General features: G+C 35.5%; 1 protein-coding gene across 3 annotated transcripts in view; it reads left to right on the plus strand.

Annotated features, from left to right (window-relative positions):
* Positions 1-24,648, plus strand: part of DYNC2H1 (dynein cytoplasmic 2 heavy chain 1) — a 300,856-nt gene that overhangs the window by 68,813 nt on the left and 207,395 nt on the right. For 2 of the 3 annotated variants that reach the window (XM_036324416.1, XM_036324417.1), the window contains exons 37-47: positions 5,512-5,711; positions 6,647-6,911; positions 8,873-9,080; positions 9,519-9,648; positions 11,778-11,933; positions 13,070-13,329; positions 14,299-14,545; positions 16,129-16,280; positions 18,568-18,712; positions 20,321-20,423; positions 20,975-21,142. In XM_036324416.1, coding sequence (XP_036180309.1) covers positions 5,512-5,711; positions 6,647-6,911; positions 8,873-9,080; positions 9,519-9,648; positions 11,778-11,933; positions 13,070-13,329; positions 14,299-14,545; positions 16,129-16,280; positions 18,568-18,712; positions 20,321-20,423; positions 20,975-21,142 — 2,034 coding nt within the window. The remainder of the gene's footprint in view (positions 1-5,511; positions 5,712-6,646; positions 6,912-8,872; positions 9,081-9,518; positions 9,649-11,777; positions 11,934-13,069; positions 13,330-14,298; positions 14,546-16,128; positions 16,281-18,567; positions 18,713-20,320; positions 20,424-20,974; positions 21,143-24,648) is intronic. The other variant, XM_036324418.1, reaches the window with a different exon arrangement.

The following is a 24,648-nucleotide window of genomic DNA, read 5'->3' on the forward strand; positions in this document are numbered from 1 at the left end:
CAGAATGTTTTTTTTATTATTTCTTATTTGATCTCTTTGGTAACCCATTCATTGTTTAAAGCGCCCAACCTGTTTTGTTTTTCGGATGGAAAGTATAGTGCCAGTCACCAGTGACTGATTGGGCGCTTAACGTGTTAATAGCATGCTATTTAGCCTCCATGTGTTTGATTGTTTTTTATTGTACTTGATTTTTAATTTTATGCCATTGTGATCTGAGAAGATGCTTGATGTGATTTCAGTCTTCTTGAATTTGTAGAGATTTAACCTGTGCCCTAATATGTGCTGTATCTTTGAAAATGTCCCAGGTGCATTTCAGAAGAATGTTTATTCCATAGCTCTGGGGTGAAATATCTGAAGATGTCAATTAATTCCATCAGATCTAGTGAGTTGTTTAGGATTGCTGTTTCTTTGTTGATTTTTTTGTCTAGCATCTTTATCCAGTGGTGTCAATGGGGTAGTAAAGTCCCCTACTATGATTGTATTGCTGTTGATCCTTCCCTTGATTTCTTCCATAAGTTTTTTCTTAGTGTATTTGTGTGCTCCTATTTTGGGTGCATATCTCTTTACCAGAGTTATATCCTCTTGTTGAATTGATCCTTTTACTATTATGATGTGGCCTTCCTTATCTGTTCTTATGGCCTTCACTTTGAGCTCAGTTTTGTCAGATATAACTGTTGCTACCCCAGCTTTTTTTCATTTCCATTTGCCTGGAAATTTTTTTTCCATCTCTCCACTTTAATTTCTGTGTGAGTCCTTCATTCTGAGGTGGGTCTCTTATAGACAGTATATATATATATATATATATATATATATATATATATATATATATATATATATATAATGTTTTCTTATCCATTCAGCTACCCTATGCTTTTGATTGGAGCACTTAATCCATTTACATTTAAGGTTATTACTGATAGGCACTTGTTTGTTGCCATTTTTATTTCTTATGCCTATGTTGCTTGTTCCCTTTCTATTTCTTCTTTTTACAACAGTACCTTTAGCATTTCATGCATTGCTTGCTTGATGGTAATATATTCCCTTAGTTTTTTTTTTGTCTGTGAATCTCCTGATTTCACCTTCAATTTTGAATGATAGCCTTGTTGGATAGAGTATTCTTGGTTTTATTCCCTTGCTTTGCATCACTTGGTATACTTCATTCCATTCCCTTCTGGCCTAATGTGTTTCTGTTGAGAAATCAGTTGATAGTCTAATGGGAGATCCTTGTAGATAACTTACTTTCTCTCTCTGGCAGCCTTTAAGATTCTTACTTTGTCATTGATGTTTGCCAATTTAATTATGGTGTGTCTTGGTGTTGTTCTTTTTAGGTTCTTCTCGTTTGGGACTCTGTGTGCTTCTTGGACTTGTGTGATTTTTTCTTCCCAAAGTCAGGGAAGTTTTCTGTCATTAGTTCTTCAAATGGTTTTCTATTTCTTGTTCAGTTTCCTCTCCTGGAACCCCTATTATGCGGATTTTGTTTTGTTTCATGTGGTCCTAAAGCTCCCCTAGACTTCTCCTGCTTTTTAAGTTTTTTTTTCTTTCCATTTGCTGCTCTGTTTGGGTGTGTTTTCTACCTTGTGTTCTATCTCACCGATTCAGCTCTCAGGTTCTTCTAGTGTACTGGTTGAAACCTTCCATTGTATTCTCTATTGCAGCTCTGTCATTCTTCATTTCCTCTTGATTCTTACACATGTTGGTGAATTTCTCATCCAGCCTTTTGAGCATTCTTATTCTCATTACTCTGAATTTTTTCTCTGACAAATTGCTTGCCTCCATTTCATTTATTTCCTTTTCTTGTAACCCCTCTTTTTCTTTCACATGGGGTTGGTTCTTTGCCTTCCCATTTTTGCTGTTTCTTTGTGTTTGTTTCTGTGTATTAGATCAAACTGCTATGCCACCCATATTTTTTGAATTTATGATATGTAGTAGATGCTGCACCTGGTGGTGCAGTCCCTCAGGTCTTATGGGCTGGGTATTCTCGGGATGCCGCCTAATTGACATATTTGGGTTTTGTTGATAGAGTTGGGTCTTGAATGTTATTGTTCCATTCGTGGATGGGGTCTCCTCTCAGGGTATCTGGTTATATGGTTCACTCTCTATTACATCATGCCAACCGTTGTGGAGGTGCTGACCGAACTGCACAAAATACAACATGACAAGACACGATACAAAAGTAACAGAATATGATTGTACACAAGACACCTATAACCCCAATAAAAGTGACCACCAGAGAAAAGAGAATTAGGTGAGAGAAAAGAGACCAAAAATGATATTGAGAAAAGAGAAAAAGGAAAGAAGAAGAAAAAGAAAAAAAATATGGGGAGAAAACACCACAGAACTGATAATCCAACAAGCACAAACAAAAAATACCTGGAAAAAAGGGGGGCAGAATCTGTAGAGGTATAGCTTATATATACAGAAAATAAGGTTAAGGAATTGGATGAATAGGGGAAGACCATGGTTTAGTATAGAGGAGGGAGAAAGAGGATGAGTGGATAAGAAGAAAACAATAAAATAAAATGTTTATTTATTTTTCTTTCTTTGAAAAGGAGAATAGAGGAGAGAGCAGATAGGCCTGAATTTAGGAAGTGAAAATAATTTAAAAATTAGGAGAAGAAAAGAGCAAGATAGGTGAGGGGAAAAAAATGACTAGTGAAGAAAGAGAAAAGAGAAGGTCACGTGGAGTAGGAGCAGGGAAGAGGAAAGTAGATATATTCATAAGCCAACAGAGTCTACAATAACAACAACATATCAATGAAGGTGGTAAAGTCTACAATAACAACAACATATCAATGAAGGAGATAATTTTTAACAAGGCGTGAAAAGAATGGAAAGAGAAAAACTAAACAGATGGGAGAAGAAAAACAGAATGAAAAGGGAGAAGTGAGGAAGAAAAAGATGAATAAAAGAAGATAAGACATAACAAAAAAATAAAAATAGAATAAAGAAAAAAAGAAAAAAGAAAAAAGTGAAGTGTCATTTGCGTCAGCCTAGTTTTAATGCCACAGGGGGGCTGGTTTAGGACCCTACTCTTCTGTTTGTCTGACAATTCTGGTCTTCCTGTTAGGCAGTTAGGTGCTGACCACTGTCAGGCATTGTCTTTGGCGTTCAGCACTGTGTTGAATCTCCAAGTGATCCACTGTTCCTATGTTTGTGTCTGTCTCCACAGGCCTTGGCTGCATGCAGGTGGGACCAATCTGCCCTCTTTACCTGTCTGCCAGCTCTCAATCTTAGTCACTCAAGTGTCTGACTGGGCTTTAGGTGGGCGTGGTGCTGTTTTGCTTTCTGGGGATTACTAGTAGATTGATGTTTTTCCCCTCACCCAGAGCTACTCCTCTGCGAGTGTCCCAAAGTATTACTCTGGCCTTGGTGGGTCAGAGATCCTTGTATGGAGACCAGTGGGATTGGCTGGCAACCTGAAGTTTTTATCAGTCTGGTTCCCAGAATAGAGGGCCTGACAGGCCCCTCTTCCAACCCAGGCACTGAGGGCTCTTTGGGGGCTATTCAGAGCCTGTGTTCCCTTTGTGTAGCTCAGAATGCAGGCAGGGTGTGACAAGCTGTATTCCCTACCTTGAGGCCACTGGGAGGGACTAGCTCTTCTGGGAGGAAAAGGCCCTTTAGGTTTGCAAGGTTATGAATGTCCTAATGTTGGATTTCTAGTCTCCTCTCCCTGCCCTGCTTCCCTCCACAGCCTCTCCTCAGATGCTACAAATCTGCACCACATCCGCGGGTGTGTTTGCAGTTGAAGAGGCCTGTGTACTGGGCTTAGGGAATAAAAGCAAAGACAAAAGAAAGGCAAAACAACCACAAAACTGTGGGTGTCTCTCCCCTGCCCCCGGCACTGCACTGTTTGGGCTGTTTTCCGGGTGCAGCCCTCGCAGCTGTGGTCTTATACCTGGACTCGCCAGCCACCGGTAGCCCTTTGTCTTTTCCTCTTCACAGGTGGGTTTTACGCCGGTTGCCAAGGGATGCGGCTCTTGTGCAGTGTAGCTTCCTCCTCACCCTCTGGCCCCGTGGTCTTGTGTCCCTCTCCAACCCAGATCTCCCTTCCTACCAGGCGTGTTCTGCTCCTCCTTGTTGTGAATTATCTCCTCACTTGTGTCCAATTTGCTAATTCCGGGTGGTTGTTCTCTGATTTAGTTGCCTTTCCAGTCTGGCTCTGGGACGAGGTGCATGACATGTTTGCCTCTTTAGCTGCCTTTTTTCTCCCCCCAGAGAACATTTTGACAGTTGCCAGGCCAGACGGGAGTGGGGTGAGAATGGGTGGAAAAGGTGACAGGGTAAAGAAGTACGTATGGTAGTTACAGAATAGTTATGGGGAAGTAAAGTATGGCATACTGAATATAGTCAGTAATATTGTAATAACTATGAATGATGTCAGATTTATTGGGTGATCACTTAGAAAGTTATATACGTCAATGTCTAATCACTTGGTTGCACACCTGAAACTACTGTAATATTGTGTGTCTGAAATTGAAAAATAAAAAATTTGAAAAGTTAAAACACTGAAGAAGGTAAGGCAGCATAGGAAAAAAGATTACATGAAGTTACCTATTTGGACTCTAAATGATTAAAATGTACATCTTAAAAAGGAAGGTACTTTAGCTATATTATTAGGTGAGCATATGCCAGGTCAAGTGATTCTATTAGCATTTTTCAGTTGCCTATTTCTGATGATTTTTAAGAAAGATTGAAACTATACTTGCAGTAAATAAAGATGACTTATTTGTGAGTTCAGTGCTTGAAATAATCTCTAGTGCAGCCAAACCTCTTTGTATATACTTAAACATAGAAACGTTAAACAATTTATAGAAATACCAGGCTAAAAATCGTTCCTTTTTGTATACTTCTTATCAATCAGCAGCTGATATCCTTGAAAAAATAAGAAGCTTGCAATCATTTAATATTTACATTGGGTTTAAGAGTAGGTTTATGAGTCAGTTTTGAGCAAGGCTGATAAAATATTTTTGCTTTGTTAGTTTTTAGTCATAGTACATAAAATATCTGGAGGCAATATTGGTATATTTGGAGGGATATCTGAATCTGGAATTAGTTGGTTTGGGTTTAAATTCCAGCTGTATAAAATAATACTGCTGTGCATTTTCCGGTAAGTCATTAAACCCTTGGAGATTTAATGTTGTCATGTGTAAAATTAGACTAATACTAGTAATACTTCCTTACTTTACACAGTTGTTACAAGGTTTATATCATAATAGTAAAGTACTATGCCAATGTAAATGATAATAATTTTTAATATTAATTAATGTCTGAGAATGCCTGGGATTTAAATTCTATGGAAAAGGGTTCATGATTCTACCTATTGATACTTATTTTTCATCAGTCAAAAGATAATAAGGTAGACTTATCAAATCACATAACTTAGGTCTTTAAATGTTACTAAATTCTAGTGTATCATTTAATTACTAACAGTGTATATTAAGGCACTTAAACACTATTTTTATCATCATTAACTTCATAACTAATAATTTTAAAATGAAACTTTTTCTTTAGTTAATGAAAGTCATATTGTGGTACAAGCATTGAGGCTTAACACTATGTCAAAGTTTACATTTGCTGATTGCACTCGGTTTGATGCACTGATCAAAGATGTGTTTCCTGGAATTGACTTTAAAGAAGTAGAATATGATGAACTGAGTGCTGCATTACAGCAAGTCTTTGAGGAGGCCAATTATGAAATCATACCCAATCAGGTAACTGTCAAGAATATTTTATACTATATTGACCCTTTTTACTAGTTAATTCCTTATTACCTATATTTTCTTTATCTTTCAACTTACCTTTGTCTTTCCACTTAAATCTTATTTGCTCAGGGAAGCCTTTCCTGATCTTTAGGTCCAGATTAGTTCACCTTGTGACCTGCTTTCATTACCCTTGTTATACAGGGTGTCCCTAAAAAATATAAACATACTTTAACAGCGCAGTTTTAAAAATGAAATTTATTTGAATAAACTCTGGTTTTATAATTATCCAAAGTGTGTATGTGCTTTTTTTTGGGATACCCTATATATATATCTGTTTAGGGTTTCATTTTGTATTTGATTAATACTGATTCTCCCTCATCAGCTAGTAGTCTCCATGAAAGGCAGGATTCATGTCTATTTTTGCTCACCATTTTATTCCTAGTGCCATTTACAGAGCCTGGCATATAACAGATCCATTTTGTATGAATGTTATATGTAAAATGGTGATGTTCACCTTCATCACTTATTTTAGTGTTGTCAATTTCCTAGCAGTACTTTTTAGTAGGTCTTTTTATGTAGCACAAGTACATGTTTAAAATGAACACTCTGTTTCTCTTTTTTTCTGAGGGACACAGGATATAAATGAATGAACAAGTGAATAAAGTAATAAATATAGTATATTGATGAATGAGTGAGAGAAGAATAAATAAACATGTATTGTCAAATAACTTAGAAAATGTTTTTTTAAGGAAATACTGGATTTAAAGATCACATTGTATATATGTTCAGATTTACTTAGGAATATTTTTTTTTTTATTTGAGGCTTTATCTTCCACTGAAGAAATCAAAGGCTTAATTTACATATAATAACTGTTATAGAATGAGTGCAGAGATGTGTATATTGTGTACTGTAAGTCATTTTTTACCATGCTCTTTTCTACTAGGTCAAGAAAGCTTTAGAATTGTATGAACAATTATGCCAGAGGATGGGAGTTGTTATTGTTGGCCCAAGTGGTGCTGGAAAATCAACTCTATGGAGAATGCTAAGGGCAGCACTTTTTAAAATTGGCAAAGTGGTAAAGCAATATACCATGAATCCTAAAGCTATGCCTAGACATCAATTATTAGGCCATATTGACATGGATACAAGGGAATGGTCTGATGGTGTTTTGACAAATAGTGCTCGCCAAGTAGTTCGAGAACCTCAAGGTTGGTCTTTGTTGTGTGAATCATTGCTGTACTTAATTTTTTTAAAAATATATTTTATTGATTTTTTACAGAGAGGAAGGGAGAGAGAGAGAGAGATAGAAACATCGATGAGAGAGAAATATCGATCAGCTGCCTCCTGCACATCTCCCACTGGGGATGTGCCCGTAACCCAGGTACATGCCCTTGACCGGAATCGAACCTGGGACTCTTGAGTCCGCAGGCCGACGCTCTATCCACTGAGCCAAACTGGTTTCGGTGCTGTACTTAATTTTAGTGGATAATAGATCTTGTGTATAATGCTGTTCTTATCAAGTCTTATACATGATCACGAACTGCTTTTTTTTTTTAATCCTCAAAGGGGGAGGGGGAGAGAGAGAGAGAGAGAGAAGAGAAACAGAGAGAGAGAAGAGAAAAACATTGATGTGAGAGTCACATTGATTGCCTCCCACGAGCAACCAGACCAGTGGCAGGGATCAGGCTTGCAACCCAGGTAAGTGCCCTTGACTGGGAATCGAATCCACAACCTTTCGATGCAAAGGCCAATGCTCTACCACTGAGCCACACCAGTAAGGGCCGTGAACTGCCTTTCAATGATGCATATTGGTATTTTACTTTGGAGGGGCCCAAGACATACTATAATTTTGACCTATACTCTGTAGCAACTTTTATTATAATAGGAACTCAAAGTAATCTGGGTGAGTTGAAATTCACAACTAGATTAATTTACTGAATAAATACACACTTTTTGATTGCTGAATTGATACCATAATGCCTCATAAATAAGCAAGATGACAAATTTTTATTGAGGATTAAAATTGGCATCTTTACAGATACTTTTAACTCATCAGTTTGAATACAGTGTTTTAAATAATTTTGAAAATTTAAGTTGTAAAATAGTAGACTTCAAGGTCTAAATTTTTTGGCTTGGTGGTTAAGAGAGTTTTTGGCCAGAATCAAGTGAAGACTTCCCTACTTTTTGTTAGTTCATAATTTAATTATAGTTGTTTTTCTAAGCCAGTGAGTGAAAAGTTTAGAAATCTAACACATTGAAAGGGATTTTCAATATAGTCTTTTCATTTTCAATGTAGTCAATAATATTACACTAACTAGAAACCAGATATTACCTATACTCTTTCTCACACTTTTAAAAAATCCTCACCCAAGGATATGTTTTTATTGATTTTGGAGAGAGAGGAAGGGAGAAAGAGAGAGGGAAACATCCATGTGAGGGAGAAACATCGACTGGTTGCCTCCCATACCTGCCCTGACCGGGGATCAAACCTGTTACCTAGGTATGTGCCCAATTGACTAACCTGGCCAGGGCTTTCTCACACTTTTGTTGTTGGTACTTTTCTCTTTGACTTGTTTTAAAGGTCCAAATACAACTTGAAATCATTCTCATTTTAAGAGGAATGGATAAAAAAGATTTCTCCTGTGGAAAGACATATATATATACTTGTCCACTACTTCTCCCCTTAAAGTCACCTTTTTATATATAAAAAACTTAGACAGTAATGAATTTTTAAAATTTCTCTAAAGAGTGGGTTCTCAATATTTTCTGAAAGAGATATTACATAGCAAGCATTCATATATTATTATGACATGGTGGAAGACATAGTTAAGGAAATAGAAATACTTAATTCTTGCACACCATGCTTTCTTTCAGAGAGATTTCATTTCCGTATGTTCATAGATAATAGAATATTATCACATGCTATATAAGGTGATTGGCCAGCTGAGCCAGGATAATCCATGGGTTCTCCAGCACATCTGTAGTGCACACTTATGTAAAAAATTTCAACTTGTTTGATGTTTTGTTCTTTATATTTAGCTTCAGTAATATAAAGTAATACTTTATGGAAATCACTTCTAAAGAATAAGAGAATTATTTATTCCTTATTTTTAATTATTATCATTGCATATATTTTTATCCTATCTTTACTTTTATGGTTTGAAAATAGATGTCAACTCATGGATAATCTGTGATGGTGATATTGATCCTGAATGGATAGAATCTCTGAATTCGGTTCTGGATGACAATCGACTGCTCACTATGCCCAGTGGGGAAAGGATTCAGTTTGGCCCAAATGTTAACTTTGTATTTGAAACTCATGATTTAAGTTGTGCCTCGCCAGCCACAATATCTAGAATGGGAATGATCTTTCTTAGGTAAACCATAAAAGCAACTGTGTTAAGATGATGAGATAGATTTCCATGAACTTTAATGTGCATTTGAGCCACTTGTTAAAGTGAATATTTTGCTTTAGTGGGTCTGGGATGGGATTTGGGATTCTGTGTTTCCAACAAGCAGACCATACTTTGAGTAGGATGGGTTTAGTCTACTTTTTTTTGCTATGTTGCAAATAATGTAATTCTTTAATTTATATTTATAGTAATACAGATGAAATTTATTTGCTTTATTTATGAAAATGATACCTTCATGTATGGGAATATAGAGAAGTAACTAACATATGTACATGAAATCAACTCTTGTACACTAGCAGATACATACGGAGTGGTTAGTTTATTGGACCAGAAATTTATTTTGAAAATAAATTGACAATTTCTTCTTAAATAATTTCTTACATGTTTGTTCACCTGTTTTAGTGATGAAGAGACAGATATTAATTCGCTGATAAAATCTTGGTTGAGGAATCAGCCTCCTAAACATAGGAATAATCTTGAAAACTGGATTGGAGATTATTTTGAAAAAGCTTTACAGTGGGTTCTAAAACAGGTAAGCTAACTATCATATTTCACAATTAATCATGTAGGTGAGAAGTATAATGATTAAGAGTGTGGTTTACGTATAGTTGCCTTTTAGTAGAGCTCTGTCAGAATATGGGGGTGGAGTAACAGGTAGGTGTCTTCATTGCTGTCCTATATCTCTTGGCGTAATGCTTTATTATGTTAGTCTTAAAACACTTTAATTCTCCCATCCTAAATATCTTGCACTGCTTACCTAAAAATCTTGAATACAGTGTATTGGGATATCTCTCTAATTTTATTTTATTTTATTTTATTTTATTTATTTTATTTTATTTTATTTTATTTTAAATATATTTTTATTGATTTCAGAGAGGAAGGGAGAGGGAGAGAGAGAGAAAAACCTCAGTGGTAGAGAATCATTGATGGGCTGCCTCCTGCATGTCCCCTATTGGGTATTGAGCCGGCAACTTGGGCATGTGCCCTGACCAGGAATCGAATCATGACCTCCTGGTTCATAGGTCATTGCTCAACCATTGAGCCCTTGCCTGCCTCTCTAGGTTAAACCACTTTTCCTTTGCTTACTCAGACTTCTTTTAATTCCTTAACTATATCAATGGTTTACCTTGGCATATGTTGCATGGCCTGATCTCACTTTTGAGATGTTAATATCAATCTCACTCACCTTTTTCAAAGAGGCCTTGAACCCTCAATCTGACTTACCCTTTCTCAAAACACCGTTCTGCTACTCTATAGCTCTTACCACAACTTGCTAAACACTTCCTCTGCTAGACTTGAGTTCTATGATAAAAGTACTCCGTTTAGATCACTCTTAAAAAAATACCTAGCACTACATGCAGTTTCTGTGCATAGTTGGTTCTTAGTAAATACTTTTAGATTAATGAGAACCCTTTCTTGTCCTAACTCCCTGGCAGTTACACAGGGGCCCTAGAGGACCACAGATCAAAATCACCTATACGACCTCAGTCCAAAAGTTTCATTTTAAAATTCTGCTAGGGCCGAAACCTGTTTGGCTCAGTGGATAGAGCGTCGGCCTGCGGACTGAAGGGTCCCAGGTTCGATTCCGGTCAAGGGCATGTACCTGGGTTGCGGGCACATCCCCGGTAGGAGATGTGCAGGAGGCAGCTGATCGATGTTTCTCTCTCATCGATGTTTCTAACTCTCTATCTCTCTCCCTTTCTCTCTGTAAAAAATCAATAAAATATATTAAAAAAAAATTCTGCTAGGGAGAAAGTTCCAAATGCTTTTTCATTTAAGCTTACTTTTTACTAGCTTTCTTGTCCAGTACCATCAATCTAGCCCTTGCCTATAGCTTCTTTTTTTAGTAGTAAGAGGAAATAAGAAGCTATTCTTTTTATACCAATGCTCATTAATTTACCTTTCCTTTATATTTTGTTTAGGAAGTAAACAAACTATGTATCTATTTGAGGATTCTAATAGTTACAGCTAGAAATATATAGTTTTCATCATCATTGTTTTCTGACCTTGTATATAACTTAATGCAATCTGATGGTGATAACTTCCTGCTACTCAATGCTGCAGACATTACCTAAGTTTTTCTAATAAGAAATTATGATGCTAAATTTATTCTTCATGTGTGTATTTATCCAGATAACTTAAAATCATGGGACTCTCTGGGAAGAAATAGTGCTTGTTCTCAATGGCAGAAATGTATACATGTTTTTCTTTCATTTCCTAAGTTAATAAAATCGTCATGCAACTGAATGCAATCTTTTTTTCTATTAGTAAATGTACCATAAAACATTTCAAATAACATTTGGTCTCTGCTTGCCTTAAATATATTTTTATTTTTATTTTTTAGATTTTATTTGGACTCCTCACTTTCACCATACAAATATGAATTTGGAATTACCTTTAAAAATGAAATACACAAGTTTTTTTTATATTTAAAAAAAAAAAAAAAAGGGTTTTAAAAAAAAAAAAAAGGTTTTATGATTACTTTTTATTTTCAAAGTTTGTGTTTTATACATAAATTGAATGAAATCTAAACTTTCTACAAGTTGAAAAGAGGGATACATTTAAAGATGATTCTTAGAAAAGATATGTGAATGCCAATCTGTATGTTCTGAGTTGACTAATTAATTGCCTTTTGTCTATACCATGGATTTTAAATAACAGAATGACTATGTGGTAGAAACAAGTTTGGTTGGTACTGTGATGAATGGTTTGTCACATCTACATGGATGCAAAGATCATGATCAATTTATTATAAATCTCATAAGGGGACTTGGTGGAAATCTGAATATGAAATCACGACTGGAATTCACCAGAGAGGTAATACAGTTTAAAGCCTATATTCAGTGCACATTAAAAAATTTTTTTCATTGACTCTTAATTGCCAAAATTACCTGTAACTATAAGGTACAGAACTTTTAATTTTGAAATTATGCATTCACTAGAATAATAATGCACTTAAATACATGTACATACTTACGCATGTATACTTATATTTCTGTTTTGAACTAGTTTGTATTTTATATTATTAGAATTTTATATAATTACATTCTAATAGAATAAAATTGGCAACAAATCTTTTTTGTTAGACATTTTGAACCTACTTTGCTATGTGAATAAATATAATTATTTCTTTTTAATCTTAGAATAATAAATTTTTAAAACCATTTGTTTAATCAGAACAGTTTTAGCATTAGGATTGCTAAGATGTATTAATCATTATAAATATTTAAATAAATGTAAAGATATAGTTTACCTAAGCTGTTTATAAAACTGATTTCTACATGGTAAGGGATTTCTTTCTATTGGCCTTAGTTGAAATAATTGAACATAAGTTCCTTTGAGTTGACTCCAACATTATGTTTCTTAATTTTTATCATTTTGTTTCTTTTTCGATATCATCATTTATTACTTTCTCTATTGTTTCCCTTTCCATGGTCATTCTGTTGCCAACTATTTCTCATTGTTACTACTGAATGCCATAAGATATATTGCATTTAGGCAGATATTCTCTTGCCAAAGCTCATAATAAAGACGTTGAAAAGTACCATTAGGAGCTAACTCTGCTTTGTATCTTGGAAAATGACAGTTTTTAAAGTGAGAAAGAGGAATAACAGGTAGAGAGCAATGAACAATGGTGGTAACATTGCGATTGAACATGGTGGAAATGAAGGGTCTAGGATTACTACATTGTGTAATTTATAATTTAGTGTTCATAAGAACTCACTTAAAAATGAATATTTGTATACCTTGGTGTATATGTAAAGTACTGACATTTATTTATTTGCTTAAACGATTGTTTAGGGAATATTTGAGATAAAATGTTACTTTAATGATAAAAGATATTTAGTAGGTTTATAGTATGTGAACTTGTTTGAACTAAGATGTTTCTCTTTGGGACATTTACTTTTAAGAATTAAAATTTCACATACTCTGTCACAAATTTTCCTCTTAAGGTTTTTAACTGGGCACGAGAATCTCCTCCAGATGCTCACAAACCAATGGACACCTACTATGACCCGAGTCAAGGTCGATTAGCATCATATGTGTCGAAGAAGCCGGAAAATTTGACTGCTGATGATTTCAGCAATGTCCAAACACTTCCAGTCATCCAGACTCCTGACATGCAGCGAGGTCTAGATTATTTCAAACCCTGGTTAAGTTCTGACACTAAACAGCCATTTATTCTTGTAGGACCAGAAGGATGTGGCAAAGGGTAAGAGCAAAAAATGTTGATGGAGGTGTACATTGTGAATTGTGCTTCTCTTTTAAAATGATTTAATAGCTTTTCTTTCTTTCTTTCTTTCTTTCTTTCTTTCTTTCTTTCTTTCTTTCTTTCTTTCTTTCTTTCTTTCTTTCTTTCTTTCTTTCCTTTCTTTCTTTCTTTCTTTCTTTCTTTCTTTCTTTCTTTCTTTCTTTCTATTTATTTATTTATTTATTTATTTATTTATTTATTTATTTATTTATGTTAAACTAGCACTTCTATTTTCATGAAGGACTCTTTCATTGCCACTACTTGTAAAAATAATATGACTATGGAGAATAATATTTTTTCTCTGCCAGGTTATATATTTTCTAATGGAGAGAGAATAATCTAGAAGATACTTATAAAAGAATCTGTTCATAAAATCACAACAAAAAATGAATACCTTCGATGTACTTACAAATTAGCATTTGCTTTATTTTATAAAAAGTGAATTTTGACATTAGATCTCTATTTGAAAATAGCTTTTTATTCAGTGGAATCCAGCCCATTTTTAGTGTTTGTGAGTATAGTTTCTGGAGATAAATGAGACAAGGATTATTAGTTTCACATTTCTAGTAGTAATTAAAAAATTCTATCAACTCATAGTAATTTTTCCTAACTTGGAGATCTTAATATCTTAAAATATTCTCTTCAACTGTGGAGAAACAGTTGGTATCTTTAATATATACTTTATGAAATGAAGTTATTTCTGAAAACTTTGTTGTTGTTGAAAGAATCCCAGGATTGCCTTAAAATATGAATATATTTTTTCCAGTCTAAAAATTAGAAAGTTACCATATCCATTTTACCATTTCTCCTTAAACATCATCATACATATTTTAGAAAATGAAATATTTATAAAAGAGAACTTTTATATTGAATATAAAAAGTATCTTATTGGTTGTATTTTCAAAGTCAAATGTCATACACCTTCCATAGGATGCTGCTGAGGTATGCCTTTTCCCAACTCCGGTCCACTCAGATTGCTACGGTTCACTGTAGTGCACAAACTACGTCTCGACATCTCCTGCAGAAACTGAGCCAGACTTGCATGGTAATCAGTACTAATACTGGTCGAGTATACAGACCCAAAGACTGTGAAAGACTTGTTTTGTACTTAAAAGATATCAACCTACCCAAACTTGACAAATGGGGCACCAGTACTTTGGTAGCTTTTCTACAACAGGTAAGCCTTATCACTTGAAGTGTTTTGATATAATTGTAAACCAACTTAGTTTCATTAATTTTTTAACTTTATTTTTATTGTTGACAGTATTACAGATATCCCCATTTTCCCCACCTTTGCTCACATCCATCCAGTCCCTGCCCTTCCTTCACTCTAGAAAAATTTCTGCTTTCTTCCTTAGAGTCAGTTTTATCTAGCATGTGTCATGGGAAATTAAACTCTTGAGGCATCTCAGTTTTGTTCCAGGTCTACTTTCTTTGATCGTCCTCCGTGTGGAAGTTAGTATTACATTGAGTTGATATATGACAAGAAGAGTAAAAGCAGCCTTTACTCTATACCAGCAGTTCTCAACCTGTGGGTCGCGACCCCTTTGGGGGTCGAATGACCCTTTCTCTGGGGTCGCCTAAGACCATCGGAAAACACATATATAATTACATATTGTTTTTGTGATTAATCACTATGCTTTAATTATGTTTAATTTGTAACAATGAAAATACATCCTGCATATCAGATATTTACATGACGATTCATAACAGTAGCAAAATTACAGTTATGAAGTAGCAACGAAAATAATTTTATGGTTGGGGGTTACCACAACATGAGGAACTGTATTAAAGGGTCGCGGCATTAGGAAGGTTGAGAACCACTGCTCTATACCTATTACATATCCTTCATTCCTAAAAGGAGGAAAGCAGAAGCTGAGGATGGTGCTGGAGTTGGGGAAGTTTTCAGTTTTTTAGGTTTGCATTCTGAGAGCAGTTAGACTTCCTCAGGCATGCCCCTTCTGGCTGCTTTAGTTCATTAGTCTCCCTCTCTCCCTGTGTAGGTTTTGGAGACCATACATTCTCAGTCAGTGTGGAAGATTTTATTTCTTTATCTGATTTACATCACATTAGAAACCCTAAATTCTAAATTAGAACTTATATGCTTATATATCTGCAAGTCTACATTTACTATATTACTGCAAAAAGAATAAAATACTTATAAAACAAACCCAAAATTTTTTCCTTATACTTTTTTCTGATTTCTTTCACTTTTAAAAAAATAATTGCAGGTGGATTTATACTATCATCTGGATTTTACTGTTTATTAGAGAGAAAGCATTTGAAAAGATAGTAATTCAGCTAACATTCATTGAACACAGTCTTTTTTTCTTTTTTTAAAGTTTTATGTTATTGTTTAAAGTATTACATATAGTATTACATATGTCTCCTTTTCCCACCATTGACCTCCCCCGACCAACCCTCTTCTACCTCCCTGCCCCCCTGGCACATGCCCTCACCCCCCTAGTGTCTGTGTCCTTTGGTTATGCTTATATGCATGCATAAAGTCCATTGGTTGATCTCTTACCCTCCCCCTCCACCTCTCCCCTGCCTTCCCACGGAGGTTTGACAGTCTGAACACAGTCTTGAACAGTGTTATCTTTCAATGATATAAGAATTTAAAGTATATTTCAATTTTTAATTCTTGAGATAGGTAGAGGATGATGATTACATTTGGAAATAATTGAATTTTATGCAAAAATATATCATAATTAGAAAATCTTAAGCATTAAACTTATTTTTAAATTTTCTTTCAAATAGGTATTGACATATCAAGGATTTTATGATGAAAATTTGGAATGGGTTGGTTTAGAAAATATTCAAATTGTGGCATCTATGTCAGCTGGAGGAAGACTGGGAAGACATAAACTTACTACCAGATTTACTTCTATTGTTCGTCTTTGTGCTATAGAGTATGTATCTTAGTGTTTTAAATTTATTTTTTAACTTGGGGAGACATATTTGCATTTTATTAAAGGTATCATTAGTGATATTTCTTTAAAATGTAGCATATACAAATAGTCTAAACTTAAGCTCCTGCCCTTCTCAAACTATAGGCAATAATTTAGGATAAAGGCTTTTTTAATCAACACTTCTTATATATTAGAAATAAAATAGAACTATTGTGTATTTTCTTTGTTCTAAAATAGCAATATCAGGAATCAAAATGGTACATTTTAGATTTAAATGTTTTATGATTTTATAAAACAAAAACACTATTAAATTTTATAAAGATAACTAAATAGATTATTTATTTAAAATACTAGAGGCCCTGTGCACGCATTCGTGCACGGGTGGGGTCCCTCGGCCTGGCTGGTGATTGGGGCCGATTGGGGCCATCTTGCCAGAGGGAGGGACCATGGGAGGTTGGCTGTGGGAGCGCACTGATCACCAGGGGGCAGCTCCTGCATTGAGTGTCAGCTCACTGGTGGTCAATGTGTGTCATAGTGATCTGTTGACTGGTTGGCCATTGCTTAGGCTTTTATATATATATATACTAGAGGCCTGGTGCATGAAATTGTGCACCCCCTCAGCCCAGCCTGCACCCTCTCCAATCCAGGATCCCTCTCGCAATCTGGAACCTCTGGCTCCTAACTCCTCGCTTGCCTGCCTATTGCCCCTAACCATCTCTGCCTGCTGACCTGAGGCCCCTAATTGCTCCCCTGCCAGCCAGATCACCCCCTAACTGCTCCCCCTGGCTGGCCTGATCATCCCTAACCGCTTCTGCTTCAGCCCCTGCCACTGTGGCTTTGTCTGGAAGGACATCTGGAAGATTTCTGGTCTAATTTCGCATATTACCCTTTTATTAATATAGAAGATAGACTAGAGGCCCAGTAGTAGGGTCCCTAGCAAGCTGCTGGCTGCCGGCTGGATACTTCCTCTCTTCCCCTGGCCGCCTGCTGCCACCACCACTGCCACTGGCTGGGGCCTCCCTCCTCCCCCCGGCCACCTGCCACTGCCGCTGCCAGCTGGGGCCTCCTGCTGCCACCAGCTGGGGCCTCCCTCTCTTCCCCCTGCTGGCCCAGCCCCCTGGTTGAACTCCTGTACGAACTCCGGGTCAAGGGGATAATTTGCATACTACACTTTTATTATATAGGATATTTTTATTCATTTCAGAGAGGAAGAGGCAGGGAGAGAGAGATAGAAACATCAGTGATGTTTGGCTGTCTCCTGCACCCTCCCTACTGGGAATTGAGCCTGCAACCTGGGCATGTGCCCTTGACCAGAATCGAGCCCAAGGACCCTTCATTTGGCAGCCTGATGCACTCTCTATTGAGCCAAACCAGCTAAGGGCATAAACAGATAATTTAAATCTGAAGAAAGTAAAGTTAGGTTATGTTTGTGACTGATGGCATTACTCTAATAATACATCTACCCGTCTCCATGGTCCATAACTGTTACAGGAATTTGCAATTTTATGCTTATGGCACTACATTCTCTGATATATTTTGCCTTATAAAATCTAGGTTTTATGTTTTCATGCTAATTGTAACCATATATTAACATTCTTCTTTCAAAAATGTTACAGCCACTGATTAAGCTGTATTAAGATAGATTTTAGCTTGGCTCAGTGGATAGAGCGTCAGCCTGTGGACTGAAGGGTCCCAGGTTCGATTCCAGCCAAGGGCACATGCCTGGGTTGTGGGCTTAATCCCCAGTAAGGGATGTGCAGGAGGCAGCCGATCAATGATTCTCTATCATCATTGATGTTTCTAGCTCTGTCTCCTTCTCCCTTCCTCTCTGAAATCAATAAAGAAATATATTTTAAAAAATGAGATTTTAGTTTGGGGGAGTTTGGTTTTATTTGTTGTATTAGTTCTACTTTTAGTTCTGAGGTGGATTACTGCTCTATGTACAGGTTCTTCATAACTCAAAGTGCCTTATCTTAGGGAAAATTTTCCTTTTACCATTTTCTAAAGATCAGTGATTAATCAGTTATATTTGTTAAGTAATTTTGTTGGAATCCTCAAGTAGGACCCTCAGTATTTTACAACAGATAATTAGGGATCTAATTTGGTTGACATGAGAATAGGGACTTTGAGCTTGGCCTTAGCTCCTGAGTAAATTTTGGAGGCAACTAGGTCTCAAAGCAGCACAGTTTGAAAACCACCGCTGTAACCTAACATTAAAATAATAATTTAGATTAATGATTTATTTCAGCTTTTTAAAAAAAATATTTATTTTAACTTTCTTTTTCAGTTACCCAGAAAGAGAGCAATTACAGACAATTTATGGGGCATATTTGGAACCAGTTTTACATAAAAATTTGAAGAATCATTCTATTTGGGGTTCTTCATCGAAAATTTCTCTCTTAGCAGGATCTATGGTACAAGTGTATGAGCAGGTATATGTTTATCTATAGTATATCGTGTTTTTCATGTCTGTTTGTATCACTTCAAAGGACTATTTTTAATCTTGCCCTTTGTTGATGTTCAGACTTTCTCTTCCTGTTGTTTGTTAGACCTTTTAACTAGAGGGTAAGCTCTGTGAGGGCAGATGCTCTTTGTGCTTTATTCACTATTGTATTCCCTGGCAGTTTCAAGCAGACACCCAGTAAATATTGACTGAATGAATTAGTGGATGGATGGCTATTCTTCTATCAGCTCAAATTGAAAATGGAGTTCACCTTTTTTCCAAAACCAGATCTTTCTCTTGAGTTCTGTTAGTTGCTATCTCCCAGCTTCAAACCCAAGGGTAGTGTTTGATGTTTTTTTGTTTTGTTTTGTTTTTTGTTTTCCTTGTTACCTGTGAGGAAATGTCTGTAGTATCCTTCTTTGATGGAGTGGGATGATGCTTGAAAACAGGCATTAAGAATGGCAGAAGACGCCCTAACCGGTTTGGCTCAGTGGATAGAGCGTCGGCCTGTGGACTGAAAGGTCCCAGGTTCGATTCCGGTCAAGGGCATGTACCTTGGTTGGGGGCACATCCCCAGTGGGGGGTGTGCAGGAGGCGGCTGATCGATGTTTCTCTCTCATTGATGTTTCTAACTCTCTATCCCTCTCCCTTCCTCTCTGTAAAAAAATCAGTGAAATATATTTAAAAAAAAAAAGAATGGCAGAAGACGTTTACTGAGTACAGTCTCTTTCCGCACTAATCGTAGGGATGCAAAGATGACTGAGTCTCTGTTCTTTTGAGTCTCACAGTCTAATGAGGGACCTAGTCATACAAATACACTATTAAGACAGTGTCACAAGTATGACAACAGTATGCACAAGGTACAGAGAAAGTGTAGAGAAGGAATATATGACTTTGTTGTGTGTGGTAGTTAAGGGGAGGTGAAATGTGATTTGAATTTTGAAAAATGAATAGAAATTTGCAAAGTGGCTGGAGATGAAAGGTTTTCCTGGGTAAAGCGAATAGTATGTGAAAGTTAGGAAAGTGTTTGTGGAAGTTGCTTTTCATAGTATTGAAGTAGAAGTAGGGAAAGATAAGTTAGAAAGCAATAAATTCCTTTGTTTTAAAAATTTAATTCAAATGTTCAATGATCAAGGCCAGAATAAGAGCAGTGGCTCTGTCCATAGGGAGGAAGGGACAGGCTCTTTACTGGTTATCTATTAGAGAGTGAAACTTTGATGTGTTAAAAGTTCAATGGCTTCTTGAACATAAGTTAACTAGCTCTGTGGTTCCTGCAATTAGAAAATGGGTCTTACCTGGATCTGTGAGTGCCTTGGAATTACAATCACCATTTCATAAAGCTTAGGTTTGAATTTCTTTCTTTAGAAGCACTTTTTAACATTTTATTTTATTAGTATTTTATTTTTTGGCAGTTTGTCAAAGCCTATGAACAACACTTCTTATGTAATGTTTTTAACTTCATAAAATATAATATACAAGATAACTAAGGAAGTCAATTACATTGAAATACAGTCCCACCCATTGGTAGAAACTGGCATTTCTGTGAGTCTACATAACTGAAAAGTAGTCAGATGATTTACTGTATTTTCTTTTACAGGTGCGGGCCAAATTTACAGTTGACGATTATAGTCACTATATTTTTACTCCTTGCATTCTTACCCAGTGGGTTCTTGGCTTATTCAGATATGACTTAGAAGGAGGTAAGTTTTGCTTTCATGATTTCAAATCACTTATCTTTCTTAGAATGCCATAGAGTGTTTGTGTGTCTGTGTGTATCTTTACACTATCTATTGTTTGTAATAGCTACGTTAAATGAATATTGTAACTATTTATGGTATTTAAAAAAACTGTAAGTGAAATAATATTAATGTAATTTAAATGAACATTAAAAATAAAATTATAATATTTTATATGTTTTCTCATATAAACTATTTATGATTACCATGATTAAAACATGGTTTTGGGAAAAATTAAATTATTATTCTTTGTAACCAAATCATATTTCATATGCTTTTTGGGATTGATATTTTTATTGAACAACTAGAGATAATAGTGCCTAACTTTAAATAATAGAAAAATTTACCAACTCATTAACCCAATGAATTTAAATTTCTTTTTCTCTTTTTTTCTATTTGTCTGGTGCCAAAATGATGGTATGTAGATTTTCACTATTTCTAATAATATGCTGAAACTGACCACTTTTAAGTCATTTCAATTTTATTACAATTAAAGAAAATTTTGCCTTTTTTAGGATCATCAAACCATCCACTAGATTATGTATTAGAAATTGTAGCATATGAAGCACGGCGCTTATTTCGTGACAAAATTGTTGGTGCAAAGGAACTTCATTTATTTGACAACATTTTAACATCAGTGTTTCAAGGAGATTGGGGGTCAGATGTATTAGACAATATGGCAGGTAATATAGTTACTGAGTTTGTGTAAATATATAAATGTTATGAGAACTTCAGTTTACTAGTAGCATGATTATGTATGTCAACAAATAAAAATTTCGGATAATTTTAATCATCAGGGGTTGCTCTGTTATCTTTTGCTAGATGTCAGTAATTATATTCCACACAAACTATGATGACAATAATTGTTTTTCTGGGGGAAGAAAGGGACCTGGCCATAGCATTTTATATTTGCAATTCAAAATTGTATTCCCTGAAGGAGTTTTACTAATGAAGTTTTTAATAGTTATATATGTATGAAACTTAAAAATTATTGTGAAAATCCATATTTGATTATAGAGAACTTTAGCTTGAAAGTAATGGCCATTCTCATTCCTGTCACTGTTCATAATGTCAGCACAGAACTACTTATTTTTGTTAATAGCTTCACTCATTGTTATGGTAAACAAAGCATAACATCACATAGTCAAAGCAGCTATGTTGCATTTGCAATTATTACTGCTTAATAACAAATTTGCATTTTGAAAATTGCTATAGGAATAATGCATGTGATCAAAATCATCATGGTGAAAAGACTTTTGATAAAAAAGGACCGTATTGTGGAAATATTTCTTAATATAACTACTTTTAAGCTACAAAATGAGTTTCTGTTCTATCAGATTGTAAAGCGAGGCTTCAAAAATATTTTATATAATACATTCTATACAGGGCCTGGGGCACAGGTAAGGCTTATAGTTTGTATGGCAAATAATACAATAATTAATAAATAATAATGTAAGAATAAACTATTTTGTGTACTCACAACTGTAAACCTACTTTTGCCCCACCTTGTACATTTCTGGATTCAATATTGGTCACAGGGTCATGTTACATAAGCCGAAATTATGAAGATGAGAAGGATGTTGAGATGCTAGGAGTAATTTTCTAGGTGCTTCTTGAGTTTTGAAATCAGAAAATAAGTTCAGGAGAACCTGAGGTAGGTTGAAATGCTGAGAGAAGCCTGGTTGGCTTGATTTTCAGTGAGGGTTTATGCCCTTGTGGCCTGTAGTGTCATGGCTTAGTGTGAAAAGGCTTTGGTTCTTAAATGGTGCATTTTTTTCTTAGTCTGAAAATTTCTTTTTATAAAGAAACTGGCATATCTTTTGGGAATTAGATGATATCAGTGTCTTATTAGGTATCTGAATTCTCTAGAATTTGGTATATTTCAGAGTCTCCTATGTAGGACAAAAATATTATATGGTTTTTTTTCTCAGTATTTTACTTTTCTTTTAAAAAAAATATTTTTATTGATTTAAGAGAGGAAGGGATGGGATAGAGAGATAGAAACATCAGGGATGAGAGAGAATCATTGATCAGCTGCCTCCTGCAAGCCCCCTACTGGGGATCGAGCCTGCAACCCGGGCATGTGTCCTTGACTGGAATCGAACCCAGGACCCTTCAGTCCACAGGCCAACGCTCTATCCACTGAGCCAAACCAGCTGGTCCTCAATAATTTACTTTTCAATGAAGGGTTCATACATGTTAGATCTAGGAAAATAAGATTTTCATATAGAGAAATATCAATTTACTAATAAAACTTAATATTGGGACTTAAAAAAATAAACCAGACATATTCTTGTGCCAAAAAAAACTTGTAATTTGATTGCAGATACAGATATGAAAGTCATTGCTTGCAATTATAACTATTGCTAATGTGTTCAGATGCCACAAAGATTGGTGTAAGTAGATTGTTAAACTGATAATTACAATACAGCAAGCATTGTTTTACAATCAGTACAACTTTTCTGAATAATTTGGGATAAATGCTTGATAAGAGGTATATAATAATAATTTTTTTGAGGAAGCTACCTTGAAACTTTTAAAACTAATTTTTAATTTGAAATAATTATGGATTCACATACAGTTGTGAGTATTAATACTGAGAGAGCACATGTGTCTTTTACTTGGGTCTCCCCAGTGGTAGCATCTGACAAACTTATAGTACAACTTCACAACCAGGATATTGATATTGATGCACTTAAGATACAGAACATCACCATAGGATCTGTCATGTTACCCTTTTGTAGTTCACCCCATGGAAACTACCAGTTTGTTCTGTCTTTAATATTGCCATTTCAATAATCTTATTTGCACTCAGGATAATTCTCTGGAGATATACATATGCAGGCTGTTGCATATTTCATTAGTTTGTTCCTTTTTACTGCCAAGTAGGTATTTAGATGAACTAACAGTTCTTTAATCATTTTGTTGAAGGGCATTGGGTTGTTTTAAGTTTTTTGCTATTAGGAAGAAAGCTGTGATAAACACATATACAAGTTTTTGTGTAAATATACAGTTTTGTTTCTCTGGGATAAATGCTAACAAGTACAGTTGTAGGCTTGTATGGTACTTGTATGCTTATGTTCTTTAAACTGCCATGGTGTTTTGTAGTGGCTCTATCATTTTACATTCCCATCAGTGATATATCAGTGATAGAATTGCTTTGCATCCTTGCCAGCATTTGGTATTGTCACTTTTTAATTTTAACCATTCTGGTAAGTGTGTATTCATGTCCTTGTGGTTTTAATAGGCATTTTGCTGACAGCTAATTTAGTTGAACATCTTTTCATGGGCTCATTTGCCATCTGTATAGCCTCTTCAGTGAAATGTCTCTTCATGCCTTTTGCCCATTTTCTAATTAGAGTGTTTATTTTGTCTTTTACTGTTGAGTTTGAGAGTTACAATTATTCTAGGTACCAGTCCTTTGTCAAATTGTGGTTTGCAGATATTTTCTCTCACTCTAGAGCTTGTCTTTTTATCCTCTTAACAGGTTCCTTCACAGGTAAAAAGGTTTTCATTTTGTGAACCCCAATGAATTAATTTTTTTTAAAGGCTCTTTGGTGTCTGGTAATAACTCTGTCTAGTTCTAGTTTCTGAAGATTTCCCCCTATAGTTTTATGTTTTAAGTCAATGGTCTACTTTGAGTTAATTTTTGTATAAAGAATGAGATTTAGCCCTAGCCAGTTTGGCTCAGTGGATAGAGCGATGGCCTGCGGACCAAAGGGTCCCACGTTTGATTCTGGTCAAGGATACAAGGGCACATACCTCAGTTGCAGGCTCCTCTCCAGTCTGGGCCCTGGTCGGGGCTCATGCAGGAGGCAACCAATTGATGTGTTTCTTTCACATCGATATTTCTCTCTGTCTTTACCTCTCTGTTCCACTCTTTCTAAAAATCAATGGGAAAATATCCTTGGGTGAGGATTAAAAAAGAAAAAAAAAGAATGAGATTTAGGTCAAAGTTTACTTCTTTGCTTATGGATGTCCACTTGTTCCAGCGCCATTTGTTGAAAAGGCTACTTTTCTGCCTTGAATTCCTTTTGTGCCTTTGTAAAAAATTAGTTGTGTTGGTGTATTTCTGGGTTCTCTGTTCTGTTCCATTGATGTGTATGTGTGTCCTTCTGCCAGTACCACACTGTCTTGATTGCTGTAGTAACATAAGTCTTAAATTGGTTAGACCGACTTCTCCTGCTTT

Source organism: Myotis myotis, unplaced genomic scaffold (genome assembly GCF_014108235.1).
Source record: "Myotis myotis isolate mMyoMyo1 unplaced genomic scaffold, mMyoMyo1.p scaffold_m19_p_10, whole genome shotgun sequence".
NCBI classification, from domain to species: Eukaryota; Metazoa; Chordata; class Mammalia; order Chiroptera; family Vespertilionidae; genus Myotis; species Myotis myotis.